Below are 25,139 nucleotides of genomic sequence, written 5' to 3'. Positions count from 1 at the left end.
TGTTACTGTTATTTAACACCTATTTTATTAGAAAATGACATTAAGGTATAATATGTTAAAAGAAGCAATATATTCAGATAGTCAAATTCTACTGCACAGAGGCCATAATACTATCTTCATTCTTCTTCAGTATTACAAAGCCTTCCATGACTGGTGACAGGGGGATGTACTCATCAGTTGCCAATTCTGCACGTTCTCCAAAAGACAGCAGGACTGGTGTGGTGTGTGTGTGGGAACCAGCAATTGTTTTTGGTGTTCCCGCCTTACCAATAACGTCGACAGCCTGAAAACAAGTTATAATAGAAATTAATATGTAAAAGGATATTTAATCTTAAATATAAAATGTAACAATAATGTACTGGTAATTACCTGTCCAACTCGTACGGTCACATTGAGGGGCTGCAGATTTTCATCCAGAGTTACAAGCCAGCGGGGTTGCATGGCTGTTGCCAGCACATACAGAAGATAATGAGATTTGCCAAGAATTACTGCAAAAGAAGAACCATTTATTATATAAATGTATTAACATTTTTAAGGCCTATGTTATGGTTTCTTTTAGTTGTGACCACTGATAACTGATTTACAGTAATGTAGGGTTGTACAGAATGTAGATTGTAGATCATCCACATCTTTTATCTTTATAATAAGGAATGTACCCTAAATGTCGTAACGATGATGGAATGTGTACGTTATCAAGGGGAAACCTTCAAAAGATACCCGGTGCCGTGGGAGCGACACAGAGTTATGTGGGATTCTTACCACACTAAAACCCCCCGGTCAAAAGACTCCAGGATCTCCGAAGGAACTCAACCGGGGTCCTCTTAGCCCGTTACCCCGTCGGGCTCCGCCCAGGTATCATCTGGTGTACTCGACGGTATGCGACCACACATACCGCCGTCCTTCGCGGGCTTTCTAGCCGAGCGGTTCGAGCTCCCACTCTTGTCAACCGCAACCCCGGAAGCCACCTTTTAGTCGCTTCTTACGACAGGCAGGGGATACCGTAACCCTACTCTCGTCCCGGAACTACAGGGACAGATGGAATTTGTACCTATATTCCTATAAAATAATAACAGTGGGGCCAAACTGGTAGATGGTCACAGAAAAATATATTGAAACTAGGTGAGCATTCTATCGACGAATATCCAACAGGGTACAATGGTACTCACTATTCTTGCAGTCGAGGAAGGCGGTTAGCACTACAAGCAGGCCGGCGAGCGCGGGCTGGTTGATGAGGCGGCGGTCCGCGTGCGCGGGGCACAGCGTCACCGTGCCCTTGCCCGCGTGGCACAGCCCCTGCGCCAGTCGCACCATGAATAAGTGCACGGGCGACTTGCCGTGGTACAGCGCCAAAGCTCGCAACATCGTCGCCAACCTGAGAATAACATAATACATAATCACTGGAACACTATTAGAATTATAAATCGATTGAGATGTAAATCATAAATATTTCAAATTATTTTTATTCCTTCGTTGTGAAGTCTAGTACAATTTCATTTGACTAAAATGTTCAATGAATTCTATGCAATGTCATAATAAATCTACGAAAAAAACAAGTCAATAATCAATTCGACGTAATATACTGTTAAGTAATCATTTTGCAAGCATTAAAGGAGATGCAATACAAAATGCATGAGCTTAGACTGATATGGACTAACATCAAATAAACCATTCATTTCACATTTTATTCTAATAACAATAAAATATTATAGTCACCTGGCATTATTAGTACCCGCACCAACGAGGCCCATAGCGAAGATGGCGTTGTACGCGACATCGTTGTCGGAGTCGTGCGAATACTTGTTCAACACGTCGATAACCGCGAGCTGCGGGTTCGAGATGGAGCACAGCGCGATCGCGAGCGGCACGGCGCGACGCACGGCCGGCTCTCCGTAACGGCCCTGTTGCAACAAAAATGATAAAAAAATCGTAATATTTATTCGTATTATAATTATTACTAATATAAAGTGTTAAAATTGTTTGGGTTTGCGTGATTGGATGCTTGCTGTCCACAGTTTTGTGGTCCTTTTATACACAAGTTCGTTCGACAATACCTCCTGCAAGTATCTCTGCTAAACCACGCCACAAAAACAAAGCAGTGTTAGACACTACTGGTATTAGACAGAACCAGCGAGTCCATAGTGCCATTGACGTCGATCCACAGAGAGTACAGTATAGTATATAGTACTGTACTATACTCTCCGATGATAGACTATTATCACATAGTCGATATACGCACCAGTTGTCCAAAGATGCGCGTGCACATCTCAGCGCCCGTCTCCTCGGCGAGCGCGATGACGGCGACGCCGAGCGTGGCCACCGCCTGCACCGACGACAGCTCCTTGTTCGCCTCCTTCTCTTTCTCCTTCTCCTTGCTCTTGCTGTCCTTTGACGACTTGCCTGCACGCACGTAATAATCAGTAATTAGTATTACTATTACAACTCAGTTTCTTTTGCGTATTACTGGCTACTTATATTTTTTAAGTAAGCTAAAATATAAAAAAAGCAAATTGCTACGTGATCACATCCAATTATTACAATTTTGTCTATGTCACTTAAAAGTCCATTCATGAGAAGAACTAAATCAACAATCTGTCTAGTGGTCAAATTCGTATTTGCGGGTAAGTAGAAAACATAGTGTGAGAATAAACACCTAGCACAATAAGAGTCAATTTTACTTTATACATATGTTGGTTAAACTTTTTGAGATATTTATAGTATAAAGTATAACGGAATGAAAATAGCTTACTCTTAGTCTTGTCATCTTTAGAAGAACTGGCTGAATTGCTGCTGCCGCTGCCGCTACCGCTGCCACTGCCGCTGCTACTGCTGCTACTTTCTTTAGACTCGGTTTTCTTGTCTTGCTTTTTAAATGCAGTGTCTTCGGTCGAGGATTGTTCATTCTAAAATATAACATTTATGTAGTTTATTTTCTACAAAGTATCCTTATTTATAAATACTATATTGTACTTGCAGTTTTGAATTTAATTTTCGATAATGTAATTTAATGTATAACCAATTTTGTATGTATAACGTGGCACCAGTAAATTGTAGGTATTAGCGGGACGGAGGGACCCCCCCGGCACCCGTCCACTGCCCGCTATAGCCCAGGGTTACTGATGTGTTACTGCTACATTGGCAGCTATACAGTGTATAGCTGCATTGGTGTGCCTTTATTGTTGCTACGGAGTATATGCTTGTAGTTGTGTTCAACCGGATTGGCTCTCTGGCTAAACCTGCGCAACAACTTCAGAGCGGACTAGAAGTTTGGCGCGGACTCAACGTGGTCTTAATCAGCTGTAAATATTTGTAAATTATGCAGGTATGAGTTGTTTCAAAGTGAAACTTGCTTCCGCTGAGCCTGACCGCTCAGCTATCGGCTACTCCGGGGCTACCATAACCTCAGTGTTGTAGGACTTTAATGAAATTTTGGAATTGCACATAAAATGTGCGCCCACCAAGCGATTCTAAAGTCCGGTACTAACCTCGGTGTCATAGCGAGATTCTAAAGTCCGGTACTGTCCTCGGTGTCATAGCGCGATTCTAAAGTCTGGTACTGACCTCGGTGTCATAGTGCTTGGAGCAGATGTGCAGCATCTGTTGCACGACGAGCACGTCGCCGGTGCCGGCGTACGCGCACATGGAGAGCGTGGTCTGGCAGAGCGACTGCTGCGGCTCGGGCAGCACCTCCAGCGCCGCCATCGTCGCCTCCGTGCGCTCCTTGCAACCTGGACGAACACTTTTTTTATACTCCTTTCAAAGATAGGTGTTTCTAGCGTGAAGCAGCTCTGCATTTCATTGAAGTATGGTAACCAGCTAATATACATGAGAGGAACATATTAGTCTTTAGAAGTGATAATGCGTCTGTGATTCGCTTCGGGTAGAATACCTTCTCTTGTTGGCTAAATACCCAAAGACAAGAATGATCACATAAGGTCGACTGTAACCTTGTTATCTATTTCAAATTTTTATAAAAAGTTAAACTTCTATCATTTACATTTTCTTTCTTATTTTCCAGTACATATTCCAAAATGCCGGTGCAGATTACTGGAATAATCGTGTACAAATAGTTTGTTATACACATAAATGAATATACATACCCAAGAAGCACAGACCGAGACCCAAATGCAAGAATCTGGCATAAGTTGAAGAAACAAGTTCCTTGTTGTCGTCGATAAGGCGCTGAATGATGGCACATGTTACCTGTAAAATTAAGGAATGTGAATACAAAAGCTTAGTTCATTATAATAATTCAATTAATATTTCGAATTTCTATGTACAAGTAGTCATGAAATCTATCAGAGCTAGATAATTAGGTGTATGCCTGTTTACATTTTATTGCCTGTAAAGTATTATTGAAACTACAAATTATCATTTTCGAAAAATTCTATTTCATAAAGTTTTTTTCATGTAAAACAAATTCGAGTCACGTATTTAAGTGTTTTAAAGGGTTCAAAAACAAAGAAAATAATGATTTTGTACATAGACAAATAACTTAATCATCATCATTCATCATTATTAATCATCATTTAAGATTTAAGTCTATTAAAAATGAAGATGATTAAGATAAAATTCCACATTGTGGTTTACGTAAATGCGAGACTAACATCACCGTTGCAGGAGCCGACGGCGATGAGCCCGCAGGCGACGGCGGCGAGCGCGCAGATCTCGGCGGGCGCGGCCGCGTCGCTCAGCACCGGCAGCAGGTGCGACAGCACGTCCTCGCGCTGCGTGCCCGCGTACGCTATGCCCAGACCTGGATACCAATAACGGATCAGTATCAAGGTGGTAGAACCCTTTGTGGTTCGACTCCGACGGCACCACCGCCACACCTATTTCTACCTAATAACAGCAGTGTTAGGCGCTGCTGTGTTCCGGTTTGAAGGGTGTGGTAAGGGAGACAGACATTTCCGAGGCGTTCCAGCTTAGTCCTCAGGGGTAGCGGCGCATCTGTGGCCGACCTCAGGTGGGAATACCTAACCTAACCTAACCTAACCTAATCCTATCTGGGGTTGATTACAGATGTCCATGGGCGGCAGTAGCCACTTACCATCAGGTGGACTGTATGCTCGTCTGATTAGTTGATCATAAAATAAATGTAAGTTCTTAAACAAATTATCTCTAACTGTGTAAATATACGATTTTAGGACCATCCAATGGGGCCATCACTATAAGATACGTAAGATAAGATATTTACGCGGGAGGACACTGGTGACCTTTATTCTTCCAATACGACTCACATTAATTGTATAAATAAGAATGCCTACATTGTCTTTAACATGTTATAATAGATTGCTTTAATTGCAACAAATGTTCAACCAAACCTCTACATCATAGAAAATATACGTATTGCGAAGTGAAACGCTGGATATTTCGAATGGTGACAAAGTTTGGCGATATTCATATATTATACTAGAAAACCTTTAATCTCACAAATTCAATGTAAATAATAAATCTCGGCACCTATTTCTTATAATTAAGTATAGGTAAAACGACCCAAAAATTCAAGCGACCTTTATCAAAATCGTTCAAACCATTGACGAAATTACGTAACTAACGTTAAATAACTCACACTGAATTATAAAAATAGTTTTAAAAAGTAAATAAATTATGCGTACCCAAAACACTGCCAATCCTCAGATTAGCGCTCGAGTGCAGCACGTAGTCGGAGAGCAGCGCGAGCGCGGGGTCGCACTCGTTGCGCACGCCGCAGTTGACGAGCCCGAGCGCCAGCAGCGCGCCCGCCTTGATGTGCTCGTCCGCCGTGTACAGGTACTTGTCGATCGGCGTCAGACCGCCGTCCACGTCCCACAAGTGGATCATGCCGAGCGACGCCGCCGCTGATAACATGCCTACGAAAGAGGACAATGTAATATTTAAGTAAAAAAATGTGGTACACTGACATTTGAAAAATATTAAAAGAGACAAATACTGCGATAAAATGAAATAGAATACATTAAAAATGGTTTCTACGAAGATGCTTTCTTTGTCAAGTAGCACAATGAATTCGCGTATTGACGATCGATGAGTATGATTTGCTGTTGTTCCTAATATACAAATGCGTTGTCTTGAAATTTAGTTTACTAGAGCATAGTCCACGCCAAGCTGCTAGTCCGCTCTGAAGTTGTCGCGAGCAGGTATAGTCATACAATTTGCTATGGCGATGCGATTCGTTTCTATATTCAGAGCGAACTAGCAGTTTCACACGGACTATAACACTTCTATCACGGCATCATAGCATGGCATGCAAAACATGTTAATTGTATACATGTTTTTTTGCTATTTATCTTTCAATAATTTATTCTAATAGTGTTTAAAAATGAAGTGCACAGACAGACAAACAGATTGATTTTACACTTTGTGCGAATATATTTTAAAGAATTGTAATATTTACCATGATCCTTATTCTTATACATCCATTTGTTTCCGTCCTCGGTGGTAACAAGTTTATCGCGACCAAATCCAGCATTCACAAAAGCATTTACAAAAGTGGCTGATAGATTTTGCCTAGCAGAGTCAACGGGATGCTCCGCCAGAAGAGATGGTCGCAGTGCTGACCCAGCAGACTCCAGCCAAGTTTTGTAAACCTCTTCTGGGGTTTTGGGTTCCATAATATCAAGCTAAAAATGTAATTCTTATGAAATATATCCTTATTTTTCTATATACTTACATATAAAAATCGTATTAATTGTATAAGAAACCTTTTGGAATATCTTGTAAGAGTCGTAAGTTGGAGAGGTAAATGTGACAGGCGAAATTTAAACTGTTTTGATTTTTTTCTATTATTAAAATGACAAAGTTAAATCCTATTTTACAATATGACAACACCTAAATAAGAAAATAATGTTTTACGGACAGTTCTTGTAAAGTGGAATAAATCTTACCTCTCTAGCCAAACTCAAAAAGTGATCATTGATGTGGGCATTCAAAAGTATTGTACGAAGATCCTCATCTTCTAACTCTAAGGGCACGTATTGACGAGCTAACATGTAGCACAGCTGTTTCTTGACTAACCTAAAAAAAATTACATGTGTAAGCAAACTATTAATTACAATCTTGAAAATAAAGTTGAAGATAAAATTAAGAAAATAAAATGTAATTTTGTAAATAAAAATCTTAACCACTTAATTATGCTTGAAATGGGTCATTCAAGTATTACATAAGTGGAATATGAAAAAGCAGTGATAGCCTAGTGGTTAAGAAACGCGGCCTCTCGATCGAGGGGTCCGAGGTTCAAATCCCAGGGCACGCACCTCTGATTTTCAAATTAATGTGCGTATTAGAAATTAATTATCACTTGCTTAAACGGTGAAGGAAAACATCGTGAGGAAACCTGCATACCTGAGAGATTTATAAAAAAAAAAAAATCTTAAGGGTATGTGAGGTCCACCAATACGCACTTGGCCAGCGCGGTGGACTATGGCCTAATCCTTCTCATTCTGAGAGGAGACCCGTGCCCAGCAGTGGGACAGTAATGGGTTGATGATGATGATGATGATGATGAATATGAAAAATATTAAAAGGGGCCATTTATTTGCAAAAATAAGCAACACTTTTCCTTCTTTCCCCTGTACTAATATAAACATCGGAAATGTTAAAAAAATTATTGCTTAAGTAACAACGATTCAGACCTCAAACACAACATAATAACGTAAAGGTAACAGGTACTTACATATCATTGCAGGCATTGAATACTTCTTCACACTTTGCCTTGTCATGCAGTTGCATTGCAACCAGCAATGCTCTAGGGTACTCGCCGAATCGCAGGTATGTATCTAGCACACCTTGCAGGATTTGTGTGGACTCTGGCTCTACCACATAACTGGCGCATCTGAAATAAATATTGTATTTATAGGTAACTAAACTAAAACCAGCATACAAAGTGAAGTCAGTACACCCATATAAAATAGCAAAACAGCTTCATTTATAAAATCTTATTAACTGTATACATATGGCAATACATACATATCACCATAAACTAAACCTACACCTATTTTTAGCGTGAGGTGCAGGTGTGTTTTGCTGGAAGAATGTGCATGTTGAATGACTGGCATATGAGACAGAAATCTTATTTCTCAGGAGAAGCAACAAATCTCTAATTAGGAAGAACCTCTCATCTCAGGATATGATCCATGTGTGGCCACTTACCATTGTACAATATATGTACTACATGCTTATTTGCAACTTTAAACTTATAATAATCAAATAATGTTGCGAAGTAGTTTTAATCTTAACTTAATAGCATGGATTTCCGCAAAGTAACGCCTGATACAATTAACTATCTAATAATCAAATACTTCTTACCCAATAAGGTAGAGGCAAACACGAGGATAGTTACTCTGATCCATGTGCTGTGTGAGCAGGTCCAGCCTATCAATTTCCATGAGCAGGTCACAGGCCTGGATCTCAGCCGAGTGCTGCATGTCGAAGGCCACCACATCTCTCACGAGGGCCAGTAGTGTGTCCATATTTTCTATGTTCCATTCTTCAGCAATTTCTCCTTCCAATTGCCTGTTTTATAATGTATTAGAATACAAATAACAATTTTGGTTATAAAATATATTTTTTTTTTTTGTTAAAGTAACTAATTAATGATTTTATTCAATAAAATATGATTAAAAATTTCATTATATCTTGATTTAATCAATAAAATTATCAACGAAGAGTTTAATTCAACAATTTATAAACAAATACTTATTTAACACTTTACCTCACATATTCATGTCCCCATTCACCGACATTAGCCATTGTTCCAAGTAAGCAGTACTTCAGACATTCTCTTTTCTCAGCTGCATCCTACAAAATAGAGTTATAAATAGACCAAGCTAAGTTCATCTATCCTATGTAGTTATTACCACAAATGATTTTCACTGTATTTTTATTTAATGCTATCGTATATTGTATTCTGTTGCAATATTTTTTTATGTCAGACACATCTCTTCTCTGTGAGCACTAAATGATGGTGCACCATTAAGCTCCAATACAGATTATTTTATATAAAATTTCCAAGTATATAGAAGTTTAAATAATTAAATTAATGTCTCAGGTACTTATAAATGTACCTATATATCAATTTTGTCAATGACCTAATTCATGTTCCACAAAGACTATATATGGTAAACAAAAATATATATTTACACATTATTTTTTTTAAGGTGTGGAAGAAAGGACTTCTTTGTGTTATTTCTTTTTTCTTCAACAAACAACACTTTACATTTTATTAACAATACACTTACCACGGTGCCGCTTACTCCCATGGCAAGGACTGACACGACATCAGCGCAAAACTTCTTCGTTTTTTCGTCGCTGATCTTTTCGTATACTTCCTTTAGTGCAGGATAGTGTTCCCTCAGAAATTTTAAGGGTTTTGGGACCGATGTCATAGATGTCGTAGAAGTTCTTATGAGATTAGTTAACATTTGTAAGGCCGGAAAATAAAGATCGACATCATTACCCTGCAAAAAGTTATATGGTTAAGTTTGATAGGAGCAATTTATTGACAAAACATATAAATTTATTGACAAAGTCATACCGTGAGCTTCTCGACTAGCATGTTAAGTTCCTCTTGCAGGCGTTTATCTTCTTCCGACTGCAAAATACAAAGAAAACGTAAGATCAGTCCAACAGGCACACATAACCATATAATATTTAAACGGAAACTATATAAATTTCATACCAAATCATCAGTTGTTGCGGCTACCGGTTCCGTCTTTTCTTTCTTTACTTCCTCGGGCTTATTTTTCACCGTCATTTTAAATAATTATTTTCAATTCCACAAAATACAACTTAGTATATGAATGAGTAGATGATTCTCAAGATTATTTTACTCTTTGCTCAAGCTCAACAAATTTGACAAGTCACTGCATCACAGCAGATTGGTAAGAAACGTTAATGATAATAGATAAAAAATAACTTCCATAGACTAGGATATTCTCCATCCTTCATACTATACTTTGCAATATTAAAGCGACAAATACACATTTCCGCATATTATTGTCCCATGCGCAGACATAAGCTAGCTAAAGAATTCACATTAGAATGATAGGATACACAATAGAAGCCGTCGATAATAGTTACTATATTAAATAGTAATTAAAAAACCCATATGCATTATTTCTTCGACCTTAGCTAATTTCTTTCAGAATAATTAAATATTTTGTTATACTGAAATAAGCCACCCCTCTACCTTCAACTATGTATGTTAATTTACTACCTACTTGCAAGTTACAAGTTGAGTTTTGTGAAATACACTGAGGTATTCTATAAAATCACTATGCCTTTTTTAATGGACAAAGAATTAATAAAGAAAAAGGTCTGTTATAATTAAGTAATAATAATTAATCAAGTAGATATAAATGGAAAGAAGGCCGACAGGTACTACCGAAGAGTATAATAAAATACTATATAGTAATATTAGAGGTCACTAACTCACTACGTTATTGTCATTGAAGATTGCCTCTTATCAAAGTAGGTACTACAGGATGCTGCGACTGCAGCCTATATACAATATATTTATTGTACATATTGTACCTACTGCATACGTGTGATTCCTCAAAGTAGATGACAAATTGTATCCCAAATTATTTTGTTCCTTTTTGTTGAATAATTATTATCATGCGCATTTATTTTGTACGAGTTGAAATACTAACGGCGTTCAATTAGCAAACAAAAAGATTTGTTTAAAGTAATATATAAATATTTTTATAAAAACAATAATTATAGCTTAGAAAATACGTAAACATCTTCAAACATGCGTCTCCAAGCTGTTTGCAAAAAAACTGTTTCATTATTTATGCTCGACTACCTGGACTTGCTCTTATACTAAACAACTATTTACATATTTTCATGCGAGTGCGACCGGTCAGCGCCGTCTGTTCAATACATAATTCACTGAAGCTATAACGTATGCAGAATTTACTTCCACAAGTTGGAGGAAGTTTCTAGTTTTATTATCTCCGTTTTCAGTAAACAATATAATTTTGATAGCTAATAGTGCAATAAAAAGAAATCAATTATAAACTAACTGATTACCTACTTAGAATAATATAAAGTCTCGACGTTACTAATAAACCTCGATGATACTAGATTATTATTACTTGTAATTGTTTTACAGGTTTAATATTACGCTTATCAAACGGTTTTGATGTTTTTATGTTAAATTAGGAAGTGGCAAATAGGTAAGTGATGCTATTGATTTTATTCCTACCATTAACACCCTGAAAATGTAGGTATAACATTGTACCAAATTCTACCACAAACACTTTGCACTTTTATCGCATGATATAAAAAATACATGTAGTTTCCTTTTATTGGGTAGACAAATAAGAGGAAGCATGATATTGGTTTGATTGATTTATCTTTAAAATATCTTTAATTGTGTAATTTGATTTTAAAAACTTATTGAAGAGTCTTATGGTACACATACCTACACTAAACTTATGAATAGTATAAATTAAACTGGTTTAATAGTTTAGCCTTATATGTACCGAATACATTGAACAAAATCAGGCTTATAAAATACACTTTTCAATGTAATTTTAAATAAGTTGTATCTAAAGTTTTTTTTTATTATTGTCATCAGATATTTATCTATCTGCCGTACTACTTGCGACGATGCATCGGCTTGCAAAAATATCTTCGGCCTTTAAAACGCGAAAAATTGCAATTTCTATTGAGCAATCGGATACTTTACTTACTATTAAAGATATACCACGACCAAAATCGTTACCAGTATTTGGTACTAAATTAAATATCCTATTTTCAGGTAGAGGTACCAGGTAAGAACTATAGAACTAATTGTAACTTAGTATGATTAAATTAACATATATTGATATTCTTAAATACATCACTAAATTTTAATATTCCATAAAATATACACAGATTGCACGAATACGTCGATGATAGGCACAAGGAGCTGGGACCGATATTTTGTGATCAATTAGGCGGAAATACAGATCTGGTATTTATAAGTGACCCAGTATTAATAAAGTCGGTTTTTCTTAATCTCGAAGGAAAATATCCGGCACATATTTTACCCGAGCCATGGGTTTTATATGAGAAACTGTATGGGTCTAAGCGTGGACTTTTCTTCATGAACGGCGAGGAATGGTTAACAAATCGTCGCGTTGCCAATAAACATTTATTAAAGGAAGGATGTGATACATGGCTAGAAGATCCTATACGAAAAACCATTGAACGTTTTATGCAAACATGGAAAAACAAAGTTGGAAATGGTTATACAATAAGTAATTTAGAATCGGAACTCTACAAATTATCAACACAGGGTAAAATATTATTCTGTAATTAGTACCTACTACTGAAATGTAATAGATGTAATACTGATAGTTTCTGTTCTTAAGGAGCTGTGTGCTTGTTAATTTTTGAATATGTGTGTTTATTTTTATATAGAAAACAATTGTTTTCGAGCCTGTTGCAATATATGAATATATTGATTACGTAGTAAAATATTTTTTGCATGTTTTTACAGTTATTATCAGCATTCTGCTCGGTAATTCATCGATGAAAACAAATCGACATAACGATGAGCTTCTAGGAATATTTTCGGATTCGGTGAAAAAAATATTTCAAACCACTACCAAATTATATGGGTTTCCTGTGCATTGGTATCAGCGTCTAAATTTAAAGGCCTGGAGAGATTTTAAAGAGAGTGTAGATTTATCGTTATTTTTGGGTAAGTTTTATCTTCATTTTATGCAGAAAACTAACCATTTTGCATTATGTAAATCAAAATGAAGTTTTTATTACATTTTAACCTTATTTTAGCTCACAAAATCTCGATGGAAATGTTAAAAAACATGGATGGAAATAATGGGCTCATAAATAAACTTACTGGTGAAAATATAAACAATGAAACAATTACAAGAATTGTCGGAGATTTTATCATCGCAGCAGGAGATACGGTACGTAAATATTGTGGACGACTCTAAACCGATAAAAGTCCACTACACCGACGAATTAAACCTTACTATAAAGCGTTCTATGCATCAGTTCTACTGTACTCTTCGACATTTTTAAGGGCTGGAAAATGCTTTCGGTTGGATTTAAAATTAGTAGCTTCACTTTTTCATCTCAATTGAGACCTTCTTTTAACAATCATTGAAGATATTCTTAATATCCTAACGGAAATAATCAGTATTCCTTTTGGTCTGGGTGTAACTAAATCAAAATAATATTTCTATTATCTCCTTGCAGACTGCTTATACTACACTTTGGATACTTTTGTTGCTCTCAAAAAACAAAGACGTAATTGATGAAATACGTCAGAAAGGAAAGCCCTTTATTAAAAACGTTGTAAAGGAATCAATGAGATTGTTTCCTGTAGCGCCATTTCTAACAAGACATTTACTAAAAGAATCTTATTTAGGGCAGTACAAGCTAAAGGAAGGTGTAAGTATTTACTTATTATTTGACATTTAATACCGAGAACTTATTTTTAGATGTGTATTTTTAAGTATAATTGAATTTATGATACGGCAATAGAATATTTTATCGGGACAAAAATATTATGGACGAAATGGATTAAAGTAAGACAAAAGTTAGGGGCTAATAATATGAATATAACTTATATGACACTTGCGGCAGATGCACCTCGTATTAATCTATTATTTAGATTTTGTTTGTTATTAAACAACAGTAAATCTTAAATATTAATCACTTAAATATCATGCTTCTTTCTCGTGTAGGGCCTCCTTAAGGGGAATAATAAGTTTTATTTTATTTTATAATGAATTTAATATTTAACAAAAAAAATATACTTCAATTTTTATAGTGTACTTTTTTAAAGCTTTTTTAAAGTTAAAGCCTAAACAATCTAAATATCTAAATATTACGTCTTAAAGTGGATGGTTGTAGAGAATCATTTTTAACTTTTCTTTCTATTACTTGTATTCTCCTTCTGTTGACGATTATTTTTAATCATGAAAGTTAGATTTATGAAAGCAGAAAGTACTAATCTACTCGTGATTGTGATAAACTCTTTGCATTGAATCCAGATTCTATTGAGCTCAAGACGTCACAATGTATATAAACTAATAATCAGTTTATGCATTGTGTGACGTCATGAGACAAACAATCTTTAAGATCATCATAGCCGAAAGCGTTTTCATTGTTCGAATAAAACGAATTTAAAAATATTTGTAACTTTGAAGAAATGTACTCAATATAAGACGTGTTTAGTAGAATATGTGCATTAGCCTATATATTTTAAACTTTTTTGGCAGAACTTAATACGATTTCATTGACTATTTAAGTTACGTGACATCTAATGTCAGTAGAATATTGATTTTGACTTTGACATTTCAAATCAGACTAATTCAGAGTTCAGACTATTAGTAATAGGTTATGTTACCTATTCATTTTCTATTTTCTGCAGAGTATTTATTAGTAAAACTATATTTTTTTGTTATGTAATAATATATATATAAAATGAATTACTGTAAATATATATCAAGACTTAAAATTTATTATTTAAAACCTAATTATCGTAGCTATAGTATTATAAGCAGCGTAGGATTACAAAAACCGGTACCAAATGACTACAAATTTAATAAACAAAAACAAGCTCAATTTCAACCATTGTTGATAAACAAGAGACATTTATCTCTCGAAGGAATAGTCAAATGGCAAGCAGAGTTATACACAAGTATATCTAACAGTTATCCTGTGAGTGTAATGCAAGACGGATTGTTATACTTCCATGATGTAACAGGATTAACTTGGTGGGCTACGATCGTAGCTTCGACAGTACTTATACGAGCACTTATCACTTTACCACTTAGTGTGTATCAAAACTACATTTTAGCCAAAGTAGAGAACATTGGATTGGAACTAAAAGATATGGTAGACGAACTGAAGAAGGAGACTGCGATAGCTAGAAAGATGTATAATCTAACAGACAAGCAAGCTATAGGACTGTTTAAGCGGTCTCTAAAAAAGCAATGGAGAAACCTTGTTGAACGAGACAACTGCCATCCATTCAAAGCCAGCTTAGTGATATGGTTTCAAATTCCCTTATGGGTGTGCATGTCATTTGCCCTCCGAAACCTCGTGTACATGCAACCTGAGTGTGCATCCAGCATGATAACATTTCTGGAACTATCTGTTGGTGGAATAAGCTGGTTCCCAAACTTGACTGTTCCTGACCATTCCTACATTTTACCAGTGGCATTTGGGGTGACAAACTTGGCTATAATTGAGCTGCAGAGAATGTCAAAGCTCAGAGCACCATCCAGACTATACAAAATCTTTACTAATGGGTTCAGAATATTTTCCATAGTAATGATACCAGTGGCAGCCAATGTTCCCTCCTGTTTATGCTTGTACTGGGTTACATCAAGCTCATTTGGTCTAGCTCAAAACTTGTTCCTTCTATCACCTACAATGAGAAGAAAGATGAAGATTCCTGAAGCTCCTAGTGAACTTGAAGATCCTTATAGACACATTAAACAAGAAATTATTCATACTATTACAAGAAGACCTAGGAAAATAGAATAAATGTATTATTGTATTTATAATCTATATCTAGTTTTAAATTAAATCACACTTAACTTACATGTATTTTATTATTTCTATATTATTAATATTAACCCATTATTAAATATTAATATATGTGTTGATATTTTTAAAAATATTATTTGATGATTATAAAAAAAAAAGAAGAGAATTTTGTTGCACCCTTTTTTTATTTAACTGGGTATGTGAGATTAAAAGTACATTTTCATATTTATATTCATGATTCTATTTCAGACACCAATAATAGCTTCAATTTATACATCAGGACGTGATGAGCAATATTTCAGTAATCCAAACTCATTCTTGCCATATAGGTGGGATAGAAATGACCCACGGAGAGCCTCTCTAACCAATCATGTACCTTCTGCATCACTGCCTTTTGCACTTGGAGCCAGGTCTTGCATTGGTAAAAAAATTGCAATGATACAACTCATTGAGATAATAAGTCAGGTGAGGACTTTCAATGTGACAATAATTTATAATATTTTATAGCACTCTGTGACCTAAACCCGCATTTTAGCCACGCATTTCTGTGTCCAAAGTAGCCGATTTTTACACCGTACGAATATTAATACACTACCCTCACAGTTGTAAAAAATAAACATAGCTATGAACGTTTCATACTTTTAAATGCCATTTAAAAATTAAAAGTGAGTAATGAGTATTTTGTTTAAAGCTATAATTCTTTTAATATTTTATTTTGGACGTATTTATAAATGTTTTTGCCATTGTGTACATACTAAGCAATAGCATCACTATAAGACTAACTATTGGGCTTTACGAATTTTATTGATTGTTTTGACTGTGTATTTTCGCTACACACCATAGTAGGAGATATTTAAATTAGGAATCATTATCAAAATTAGCCATAATACTACTCCAGTAGAATCTCGACTAAGCGACCTATTTGTTGTCGTATTTGTGGCATTCGATTTATCGAAAATTTGGATAATTGAGTTTATGAAGAAAAGCTATTTAAACCGATTTAGGAAGGTGATGTTTTTCGACTATATGTTTGTTACGTATGTATTTTTCATTCTTTGGCAAACTCAAACGACTTCACTAATTTTGATACATGATGTGTCGTTGGATTGGTCTAAATTGTGGCGATAACATAGGTTATATTTTTAGCAATCGGGTTTTTGTTTTTTATAGTAACTATTTTGTTGCGATTTGACGACTTTCCGGAATTTAAATGCACATGTCACACAAAATGTGGCTGATCTGTAAGGGTTATTACAAAGTTACTTGTTCACGTTTCTCAATCCGAATAATCGCGGATATTTATAACTGAGGTCCGGATAATCGATTTTCTACTGTATCACTAGTATTAGTTATGTATTAGTACATTATGTGATTGCTTATCATATGTTTCTTTAATACGTTTAGGTGGAGTTCCCATTATAAGTCATTGGTCTAGACGCCTGTATGTAGCCTAAATGGCTTGATAGATGTCGACATATGTGTGGTGTTAGATTTGTCTTTATCACAAGAGCAGAATAATTACTAAATTTTCTAAATTTCAATGGTTTTGGTTGTGTCACTTTTTTATTGTAATTTAAAATAATTATCGTATTTTTTCATATTTCTTCACAAGTATAAGCGGGTTTATGTCACACGAGCTATAAAATAGTATACGATACTTGTGACAAAAGTAGCCTATTATCTGCACGGCGTTTAGCACCCTCGCTGCGCTCGGGCGCTAACTTCACGCCGTGCAAAAATAGGCTACTTTGGCCACGCGTATCGTAATGTACTATTTAAGAATAAGAACCCAACTTTTTAAATAAGTTGTTATTTATTGCTTTTTTAAACTTGATATTTTTATGTACTCTTTTTTTTGTGTTTTCACTCAAGCTCTCATCCAACTTATAATATGTCCAAATGCATCAAGCTGTGTAGACAAAAATTTAACATAATAAATATGTTCAGAAAACTTTACAACCACCACAACATATTCAACATACTTGTCAGTAGGACAGGATAGAGTGATTTCTGTCACAAATATGTGGAAATCTTACCATTGTACAATATTTATAAGTATGAAATAAAAATAAATCAGTATAAAAGGTCCTTGAAATGAAAAGATGCATGAATTTGTAAAAATATTTATTTGGTGGGTTTAATAACACAGTTTGACTTTTTTATAGTTATGTTGTGTGTTTCCAAAGTTCATAAAGATTAACTTGTTACAGGTGGTGAATAATTTTGAATTTAAATGTTCAAATGATTCAGATGTAAAGGCTATTACTTCACAAGTGTTAATTCCAAATAAGTCCATAAAATTGATTTTAAGCACTAGAAAGTAATATATGAGTGAATATAAGAATAAAGTTATATAATTACCTATGTCAATAACTTTTATTACATGTAGAAATGTACAATGTATGCCTAAAATAAATTTTTATTTCCTAAATTTACATTTTATTTACAATTTTATATGTATAACTTAATTAATGAACAACTTAATAGTAAAAATATATTAAATGCATCAAGATAACTATAGAATCAACAATAAATTGGAAGAACACATTAAAAGAGGTCCTATAACTCCATGGGACTTGTTCCCACAATCATAAAGATTAAGCCTTCTTAAAGGTATATCACATGAATTACACTAGATATATTAAACAATTATTTGTGTAACTGTCTCCATATGATTGATCTGATGTCATCGAGCCATTGATCTCTATATTGTAGGTGGAGAATATTTTGGAATGATTGTACTCTATCTGTGTCACACATCTTACCTGTTAACAAATACGCTACAGATTCCACACATAAGAATCCCATACCCTCATTCAGTGACCAAATGTAAATCTTATCAGCATTCTCAGGTGTCAATTGGAATTGTAGAATTGCACTAGACAGTAATTCTTTTAATCTGTCGAACAAAAACCTGTCTGCTAATAGTAAGACCTCCAAATTGATCTCCAATTCAATGGCCATTGGAAAGATTTTAACTTCACTTTTAGGATTGTTTACACCACAATGTAAAAGAGTGAAGAGATACTCTAGAGCCGGTTTCGTAACATTTTTTAACTTTACACATTTTTCAACTGATTCTTTGAACTGTCCCATCAACATAGCAGAGAAAACATCAGAATTTTGACATAGGAACACTTTGTTGGCCTTCACTGTTGATGAATCATCCAGCTCAAAAGTAACAATATCATCTTTCGATAGATTGTCCAGTATTGGGTCATATTCAATGTACACTTTTTCTTTGTACCTTTTTTCAAGAATTTTGGGATCCTTAATGTGCACATTATTTGCTAGTTTCGTTAAAGCAACAACACAATGATGTATGTCTTCTTTTGATTCGTTAATAATTTGGAGTAATAAGTTCAGGGCACTACAATCTACAAAGTATTTCTTCAATGGCTTTTCAGTTCTGTAAAAAATAAATAACATAGTTTAAAGATGCAACTGTGATAAATATCTATTGAAGTATTAGTCTCCTATACATTTATATACTCAGAATGAGTTGGATATCCAATAAGCAATAAAAATTAGCAAAAACATAAAAAACAAATATTTCTTCCTTACCTTACAATATATGGTAGAGTAAGACACAAAGTTTCCTTCATGTATGAACTGCCTTTTAATAACTGATAACTTATTTCTCCTATGCCATAACTTGATTCAGCTAAAATTGATAGTTGTGCTAAATATTTGGAACTTAGTCTTGAAATCTGAAATTAATAACCACTTATTAAAAAACGAGTCTTCATATAATTTAAAATTAGATGTAGTTAAGATAGAGTTTATGATACATACTTGCTTACATTGAATACACTTAGCTGGTGGATGTTTGGAGGTTACTGACATCTCATGTAATCTTAATGCCAGCCTATGTTTAAGTATACTCATCAGACATAAGGTGTTGCTGCAAAAAAAATCTTATATAAATAAATACACATGTGAAGATTTTAAAAATATTATAACTGCATAATGACCAAAAATACTGACTGCCGTTTTGCGATTTTTTTTAATATTTTATAAGAATAGCTGATAAGCATGCAGTCCACCTGATAGTAAGTGGGTGCTGCCGCACATGAACATTTATAATCAATCCCTTATAAGATGAGAACTAAGCTTGAATGCCTCGGAAAAATATGTCTCTCTTACGACACCCTTCAATCCAGAATACAGCAGTTTTTAACACTGCTGTTATAAAGCAGAAATACGAGTGGCGATGGTGACGGAGTTGAACCACACAGGGTTCTACTACTTTCATTGAATCATATTTACCTGAAAACCTTAGCCAGAATCCGTGCCGCTCTTCCTAACGGCCTCTTGCATCTTTGGACGTAGTCAAGCAAAGCATTGATACACTCTTTCCCTGTCAACAGCTCTAGAGTATTATTACTTGGGGGTTCTTCACGGAGGTTATTCTGAGCGTTACAGGCGCCGGCTGACACGCAGAACAGCAATATTAAGACACAGCCAATGCTTGAGGAATTTGCTGCAGTATCAAGCTCTGCAGACACATCGTCCTCTGTAAGAAGGAAGAAAAAATATAATTTGCCGAAATATCCCACGATTTCCCTGCAGTATTATACTAGATGCCATAAACAGAGGTATGGACACGCTTCTTTGTGGAAGTAGTTAATGTAAAGGTAAAATAAGTAAAACTTGGAGATAATTGGAGGTAACAGTAGCTGAATGTTAGATTTTTTATTGATATTTAACTTTCGTTCACACCAAACCGATAATCCACAAACACCTTATGCGTAGTCTAGCATAATATTGTTAGCATGAATTTAGAGTTCGCATCGGGTCAACAGTCAGCGGCTAATTATACCTACGCGCTTCTTGACAAGCACATGTAATGGTATCTTTGTGGCATAAATTAGAACAAACAAACCCTTCAAAGGAGAATCCTCTTCATCATCTACAATAAGTTCGTCCAAGTCATGGGTTACGTCAACCACGACACTGCTGGTAGCCAGAGCCGCTGCGCCGTCATTATCCACATCAACTTCAACCTCACTGCAGACCGGTGAATACCTGCCCGATATCTCAGAATCTGAACTATCTGCAAAAATACAAAAAATTTGTCTCATACTATGTTCCTTCTCGTAAAATAAGAAATCAAACCATTTCATGCTAAACTTTATGGACGTTATGGATTTTCGCAAGGTTTAATACAGCGTATGGAAGGTGGTATTGAACATGCACCCTAGAATCAACTATCGGCCAGTACTGCAGTAATACGCTCTCTACATTCACAGCTCCACACAGCATTCCCTTTATCCACCCTCTCTGTATGGTTATCATCATTTGACGATGCTGACGTAATATCAGTTGATTGATGTGTTCATGTGTATGCAATATTAAATACCTTCTAAAATAAACAAAACAAATACTATGCAAAAACCCATGTCGGCAAGATACGTAAAAATTTACTTACATGTACATTATACATACATATTTCGGTATTATATTGATAGTTTGAAAATTTAAGTTACTGGAAGTTAATACTTCTTAATATAATAATTTTATTACCATCATTAACACTAAATGGAGACTTGGGACTTGCTGAGCTGCTAGGACTCCATGGATACTCCGCCCAGGAGGGTGAAGTAGAGCTACCCTCGCCTGTACTAAATCCTGATTCAGAGCTCCAGTCCCACCTGGCGCGTTTGCTGCTAGACCCTCGGTATTCAGGGCTGAATGCTGAGTTATTGCTATCTGAGTGGGGAGAAACAGGGGCATGGTCAAGTCTGTCAGGGCTCATGATACGAGGCAAATGCTGTGAGCTTGATGGCCATTCAGGGCTCTTAGGTTCCCAGTAGACACCGGCAGACCAATCTTTTGATGCCATCTTTATTACTTGTGTTTTCTGAAAAGTAAAAATAAAGTCTATCATAGAGATAATCTCAAGTTAAAACAATGTAAGTAATAACTCAGGGGCATGAATTTTAGACCCTAAGTTTGAGCTTCAGTCAGGATCTAATGCCACACACTGACTGTACAGCCATACTGGAAACCCATACTGGAACTTACTTAGTATACTATATACTATATAACCCCTTCAGTCTAGTGGGATCTGGATAGGAAACAGTTACACACTAAAGAAAAGTATATGATACAAAAGATTTAATACCTTTCTAGATGTCTCAGGGGACAAGTCCCTAGATCTCTTTAAACATTTGCGATATGAGTGACTATTTTCATCCCCGCTTTGGCTGTCATCTGTTGCATCACTGACAACATTATCCAGAAACCCCACAATCATGTTGTCTCTCTCTATCACAACCTTTAATTCATCTGCAGTTGATGTGGAAGTTTGTCTTCTTCTCTTTAATAAACCCTCTGTATGATTTTGAAGAAGAGGTGTTCTAACTGGAATAATTGGTTCTGTATTTGGTTTACTTTCAGGTTCAACTTGTTTGGTATTGTGCTCATATTCCATTGTACTAAGGTAATTAACGAGTTTATCTGTGAGCAGTCCGACAAGACCTTCATTGATGAGTATTTGAAATGCTGAAATTTTAATTTTGATTTTAATTGGTGCAAAACATAACAGAACTGCTATAGAACTATATACAACTTTCACACACATTTTTGTGTAATAGTAACAACCTATGTTAAAGTTACACGCATTAGAACATTCAAATCGCTCTACTGTAAAGTTGTGAAAACGCACTTGCACCAGTTTACGTAAAATCCGTCGTCTTTACGGTCCGAAAGTATACATACCAATATCATCAAAAACATATTGTAGTAAGGCTGGCATCGCGTTGGCGTTGTCCTTCGCGGCCGCTATGAGCAGTCGTAGGCCTCCGCAGTGACGTAACCGCGCGCGGTTCACGGAGTCGCCGCTGAGATGCGAAAGAGCCTTTGCAGCCCCATCTGGCCATAACGACGATTCTGAAATCATATCAAATAATATGTATAAATATTAAAGTTTTCAAATAATGAGCTTGTTATGAAAAATTGTTGTAATTGTAACAAATTAAATATACATATATCCGTAAAAGTCTTCAAAAACATGATAGAACTGCTCAAAATTATGAAACTCTTAGATCTTTGTCATCTATACAAGACATGGTCTGTTAAGAAAAGATTGAATAAAAAGATAAACTAGATGTAAAACAATTACCTGAAATTTTTTCTAGTATCCCAACAAGACATTCTACAAATCCAGCAGTCCCCAAGAGAGGCCGGCAAGTTGATAAATAACAAAGATTCATAAGGCATTTTAATGCTAAACTCTCATAAGTGTTTGTTAAGGCCACTAAACATTGATATCCTCTGCCATCACCTTGAATCTGTAAAACGGAGTATTAAATGACGTAAATATCATTAGACAAACATAATATACATTACCATAAATACATATACATTACTACTACAGAATTGTAAACACAATTGACCATGAAGTAGCACATAGATGAAGACAATGAAATTACTTCTTGTCAATCACATACATTTTTTTAATTAAGCACATAATTTTTTTTTGCTTAGTATATTTGAAATTAATGTATATGGATGTATATCAATATTCTGTATCTTATGATATAAATTAACGTTAAAAATAGCTATTTTTAATATAAGAACTAAGCTCTGTATTATGGTAGAATTTAGATTTTATATTACTATTATTGTCATCCTAGTTTAAATGTAACTAATCTCAATTGCACATGCAGACAGAATAGAAAGCGTATAATACCTGTTCAGCACAATGAGGGTTAGCATAAGTAGTGAAATATCCTAAGCATTTTAATATTCCAGTGATTAATTCCTCCTGGGACTTTTTGGGTCTATCTGCTATTTTGTCTTGATTCGAAGATTTTATTATACCAGCAGATTCACACTCCACTGTGAGCAGAATAGATACTGTGCGAACTGCATTTAACCCTAGCATTTCGTCTCTTTTTTCCACTACCATCCATAGTTGCCTGTAAAAGAAGAATTTATAACTTATTTTATTGATAATTTATTGGATGACCATTGTGGCCAAGTGGTTACATAGCAGTATAGCATGCACAGGGTTCTGGGTTTAATTCTGATTTAAATTTGAATTTTTTTCTAATAATCTCTTGAAAGAAAAGCAATATCATGTGAAAATTTAAACACTCTTCTTTTGTATTTTTTTGACACAAACAAACATTATACCTTATTGCTCTCACAGCCATTGCAAGAGTGGGATATGAAGTGTTCTTATCTCTTTTTTCAATTAGAGTAATGAGCGCAATAACAACTCCATGTGTATGTAAGCCTTCAGCATTAACCTGTCTCTGTGCTAAGTTCCCAACCAGCCGGCAAGCTCTTCCTATAATACTGTCGCGGTTCACGGTCTGTAGTATGGTGACCAATGGTCCAAATATGTTCAATCTGCCCACCTGGAATTTTGTTAAACTTATACCACTTTATTTAATAGAAAAGTTTTAAAAAATAAAGTTCTAAAAATTCATATATAGTTACTCTTAATTTTTTTTTAAGAATTTAAAAGAACTTATTCCATTACATGTATTAAATATATTATTATATATTTTTAGATATTCAATTAATATTAGATAATTATTAGATTGGTCGTTTAAGAAATAAATCTGTCTATTTACAAAGATAATCTAAAATAAGCATAACATTAAGTTTTTATGTAAACAGTATGTTTATATATGTATGACAATGAATAGTTTAACAATTATTTTTTGTTCTTTCTTCTTCCTCACACTTTGAAATACAGTCAAATTCATAGGCATTGAGCCTTTAATAAATATGATATTCTTTATTAATTTCTTATTTATTTATTTAGGCAAATTAATAGAAAAATAATGAAATTGAAAGGCAGATCAAACTGAAAAAGCATAACTTTGTACACTCACCGCTAAACTGCTTTCTTCTTCTAAACAAACGTTACCGAGAATACTTAAAGATATATCTAGAATTCTTTCGTTAGGCTTACGCAGATGTGGCACTAAATAGTCTAGACCTCCACAATCTCTGAAAAGCTTTATTCCCTTTTCATTCGTAATTATTTTACTCTTTATCCTAATCAAAGCTTCCTGAATACGCGATGATGATGTTGATTTCAGTCCATCTAGAACGGACTTTATCTGATGCTTATCCATTTTTAAAAATTACTTCAAATCCAAAAATATTTTCAATTTATTACACGAAATAAAAATGGGATTTTTGAAATGTCGTCCGCAACTTCAAAATCTGTCATTTTTGACGTTAATCGATTTTTCATAATTAAGGTTGCTATTATTTGAAAATACCACTTTTTGTTGCAAACTTAATATCAGTAATTTTGATGGTTTGTGTCTTAGTCAGTTACTTATGTAGCGTAATGTAGTGATAAATTATTATAATTACATATATACCGGTTAACAAATTGTTCGCAAATTTTGTACACATAGTAAATGTAATAAATACTAATATATTTTATTTGATTATGGGTAATATTACCCACCCCATTACAACGTATATACGTTGAAGTCTGGCAACATCATTTCAGGAACACAGATTATATAAAACAAATAATAAAATTAATAAAATTTTATAAAAAAATAAATCTACTATTTTAAAGGCAAAAAAATATGATTCTTATATTTTCGTGGCACATTTATAATATAACTTTGTTGTGTGGGAAATCT

The 25,139-nt window shown here is 34.8% G+C and overlaps 3 protein-coding genes across 3 annotated transcripts; 1 reads left to right on the top strand and 2 right to left on the bottom strand.

Moving 5' to 3' along the window:
- Positions 1 to 6: 6 nt before the first annotated feature.
- On the bottom strand, positions 7 to 9,812 carry Rpn1 (regulatory particle non-ATPase 1). The gene is made up of 18 exons (XM_073093281.1): positions 9,674 to 9,812; positions 9,530 to 9,586; positions 9,234 to 9,452; positions 8,708 to 8,793; positions 8,302 to 8,508; positions 7,670 to 7,828; positions 6,882 to 7,011; positions 6,392 to 6,617; positions 5,616 to 5,849; positions 4,605 to 4,753; positions 4,098 to 4,200; positions 3,559 to 3,725; positions 2,747 to 2,900; positions 2,237 to 2,397; positions 1,714 to 1,898; positions 1,167 to 1,372; positions 370 to 488; positions 7 to 283 (listed from the first exon to the last, which is right to left on the bottom strand). The coding sequence occupies exons 1-18, from the start codon at positions 9,746 to 9,748 to the stop codon at positions 89 to 91; spliced, it is 2,832 nt and encodes a 943-aa protein (XP_072949382.1). The 5' UTR covers positions 9,749 to 9,812; the 3' UTR covers positions 7 to 88.
- A 1,040-nt stretch (positions 9,813 to 10,852) lies between these two features.
- sad (Cytochrome P450 family protein sad) lies at positions 10,853 to 17,863 on the top strand. Its single transcript, XM_073093282.1, has 8 exons — positions 10,853 to 11,174; positions 11,579 to 11,774; positions 11,878 to 12,281; positions 12,485 to 12,688; positions 12,781 to 12,917; positions 13,210 to 13,404; positions 15,763 to 15,978; positions 17,724 to 17,863. Exons 2-8 carry the CDS (start codon positions 11,611 to 11,613, stop codon positions 17,835 to 17,837), a joined length of 1,434 nt encoding a protein of 477 aa, XP_072949383.1. The 5' UTR covers positions 10,853 to 11,174; positions 11,579 to 11,610; the 3' UTR covers positions 17,838 to 17,863.
- A 265-nt stretch (positions 17,864 to 18,128) lies between these two features.
- On the bottom strand, positions 18,129 to 24,732 carry Rnb (BTB/POZ domain-containing protein Rnb). The gene is made up of 12 exons (XM_073093279.1): positions 24,366 to 24,732; positions 23,656 to 23,882; positions 23,210 to 23,438; positions 22,640 to 22,808; positions 22,237 to 22,407; positions 21,641 to 22,020; positions 21,040 to 21,376; positions 20,399 to 20,569; positions 19,783 to 20,029; positions 19,309 to 19,417; positions 19,078 to 19,223; positions 18,129 to 18,922 (listed from the first exon to the last, which is right to left on the bottom strand). Exons 1-12 carry the CDS (start codon positions 24,609 to 24,611, stop codon positions 18,163 to 18,165), a joined length of 3,192 nt encoding a protein of 1,063 aa, XP_072949380.1. The 5' UTR covers positions 24,612 to 24,732; the 3' UTR covers positions 18,129 to 18,162.
- Between the last annotated feature and the right edge of the window lie 407 nt (positions 24,733 to 25,139).

This window comes from Epargyreus clarus, unplaced genomic scaffold (genome assembly GCF_041222505.1).
Source record: "Epargyreus clarus isolate Ecla_fem2 unplaced genomic scaffold, WU_Ecla_fem_2.2 ptg000004l, whole genome shotgun sequence".
Classification (NCBI taxonomy): domain Eukaryota; kingdom Metazoa; phylum Arthropoda; class Insecta; order Lepidoptera; family Hesperiidae; genus Epargyreus; species Epargyreus clarus.
Note: the sequence above shows the minus strand (reverse complement) of the source record. Positions and strands in the feature narration are given on the sequence as shown.

Coding starts and splice junctions, on each gene's coding strand:
- Rpn1 (XM_073093281.1), bottom strand. CDS start 9,748: ATGACGGTGAAAAATAAGCCCGAGGAAGTAAAGAAAGAAAAGACGGAA. Junction 7,829..8,301: donor GTTTGCCTCTACCTTATTGG/GTAAGAAGTATT, acceptor TATTTATTTCAG/ATGCGCCAGTTATGTGGTAG. Junction 4,754..5,615: donor GAGGATTGGCAGTGTTTTGG/GTACGCATAATT, acceptor ATTGGTATCCAG/GTCTGGGCATAGCGTACGCG.
- Rnb (XM_073093279.1), bottom strand. CDS start 24,611: ATGGATAAGCATCAGATAAAGTCCGTTCTAGATGGACTGAAATCAACA. Junction 22,021..22,236: donor ATATGTTTTTGATGATATTG/GTATGTATACTT, acceptor TTAAAATTTCAG/CATTTCAAATACTCATCAAT. Junction 19,418..19,782: donor ATTCTGGCTAAGGTTTTCAG/GTAAATATGATT, acceptor TTTTTTTTGCAG/CAACACCTTATGTCTGATGA.
- sad (XM_073093282.1), top strand. CDS start 11,611: ATGCATCGGCTTGCAAAAATATCTTCGGCCTTTAAAACGCGAAAAATT. Junction 12,689..12,780: donor AGATTTATCGTTATTTTTGG/GTAAGTTTTATC, acceptor ACCTTATTTTAG/CTCACAAAATCTCGATGGAA. Junction 13,405..15,762: donor AGTACAAGCTAAAGGAAGGT/GTAAGTATTTAC, acceptor ATTCTATTTCAG/ACACCAATAATAGCTTCAAT.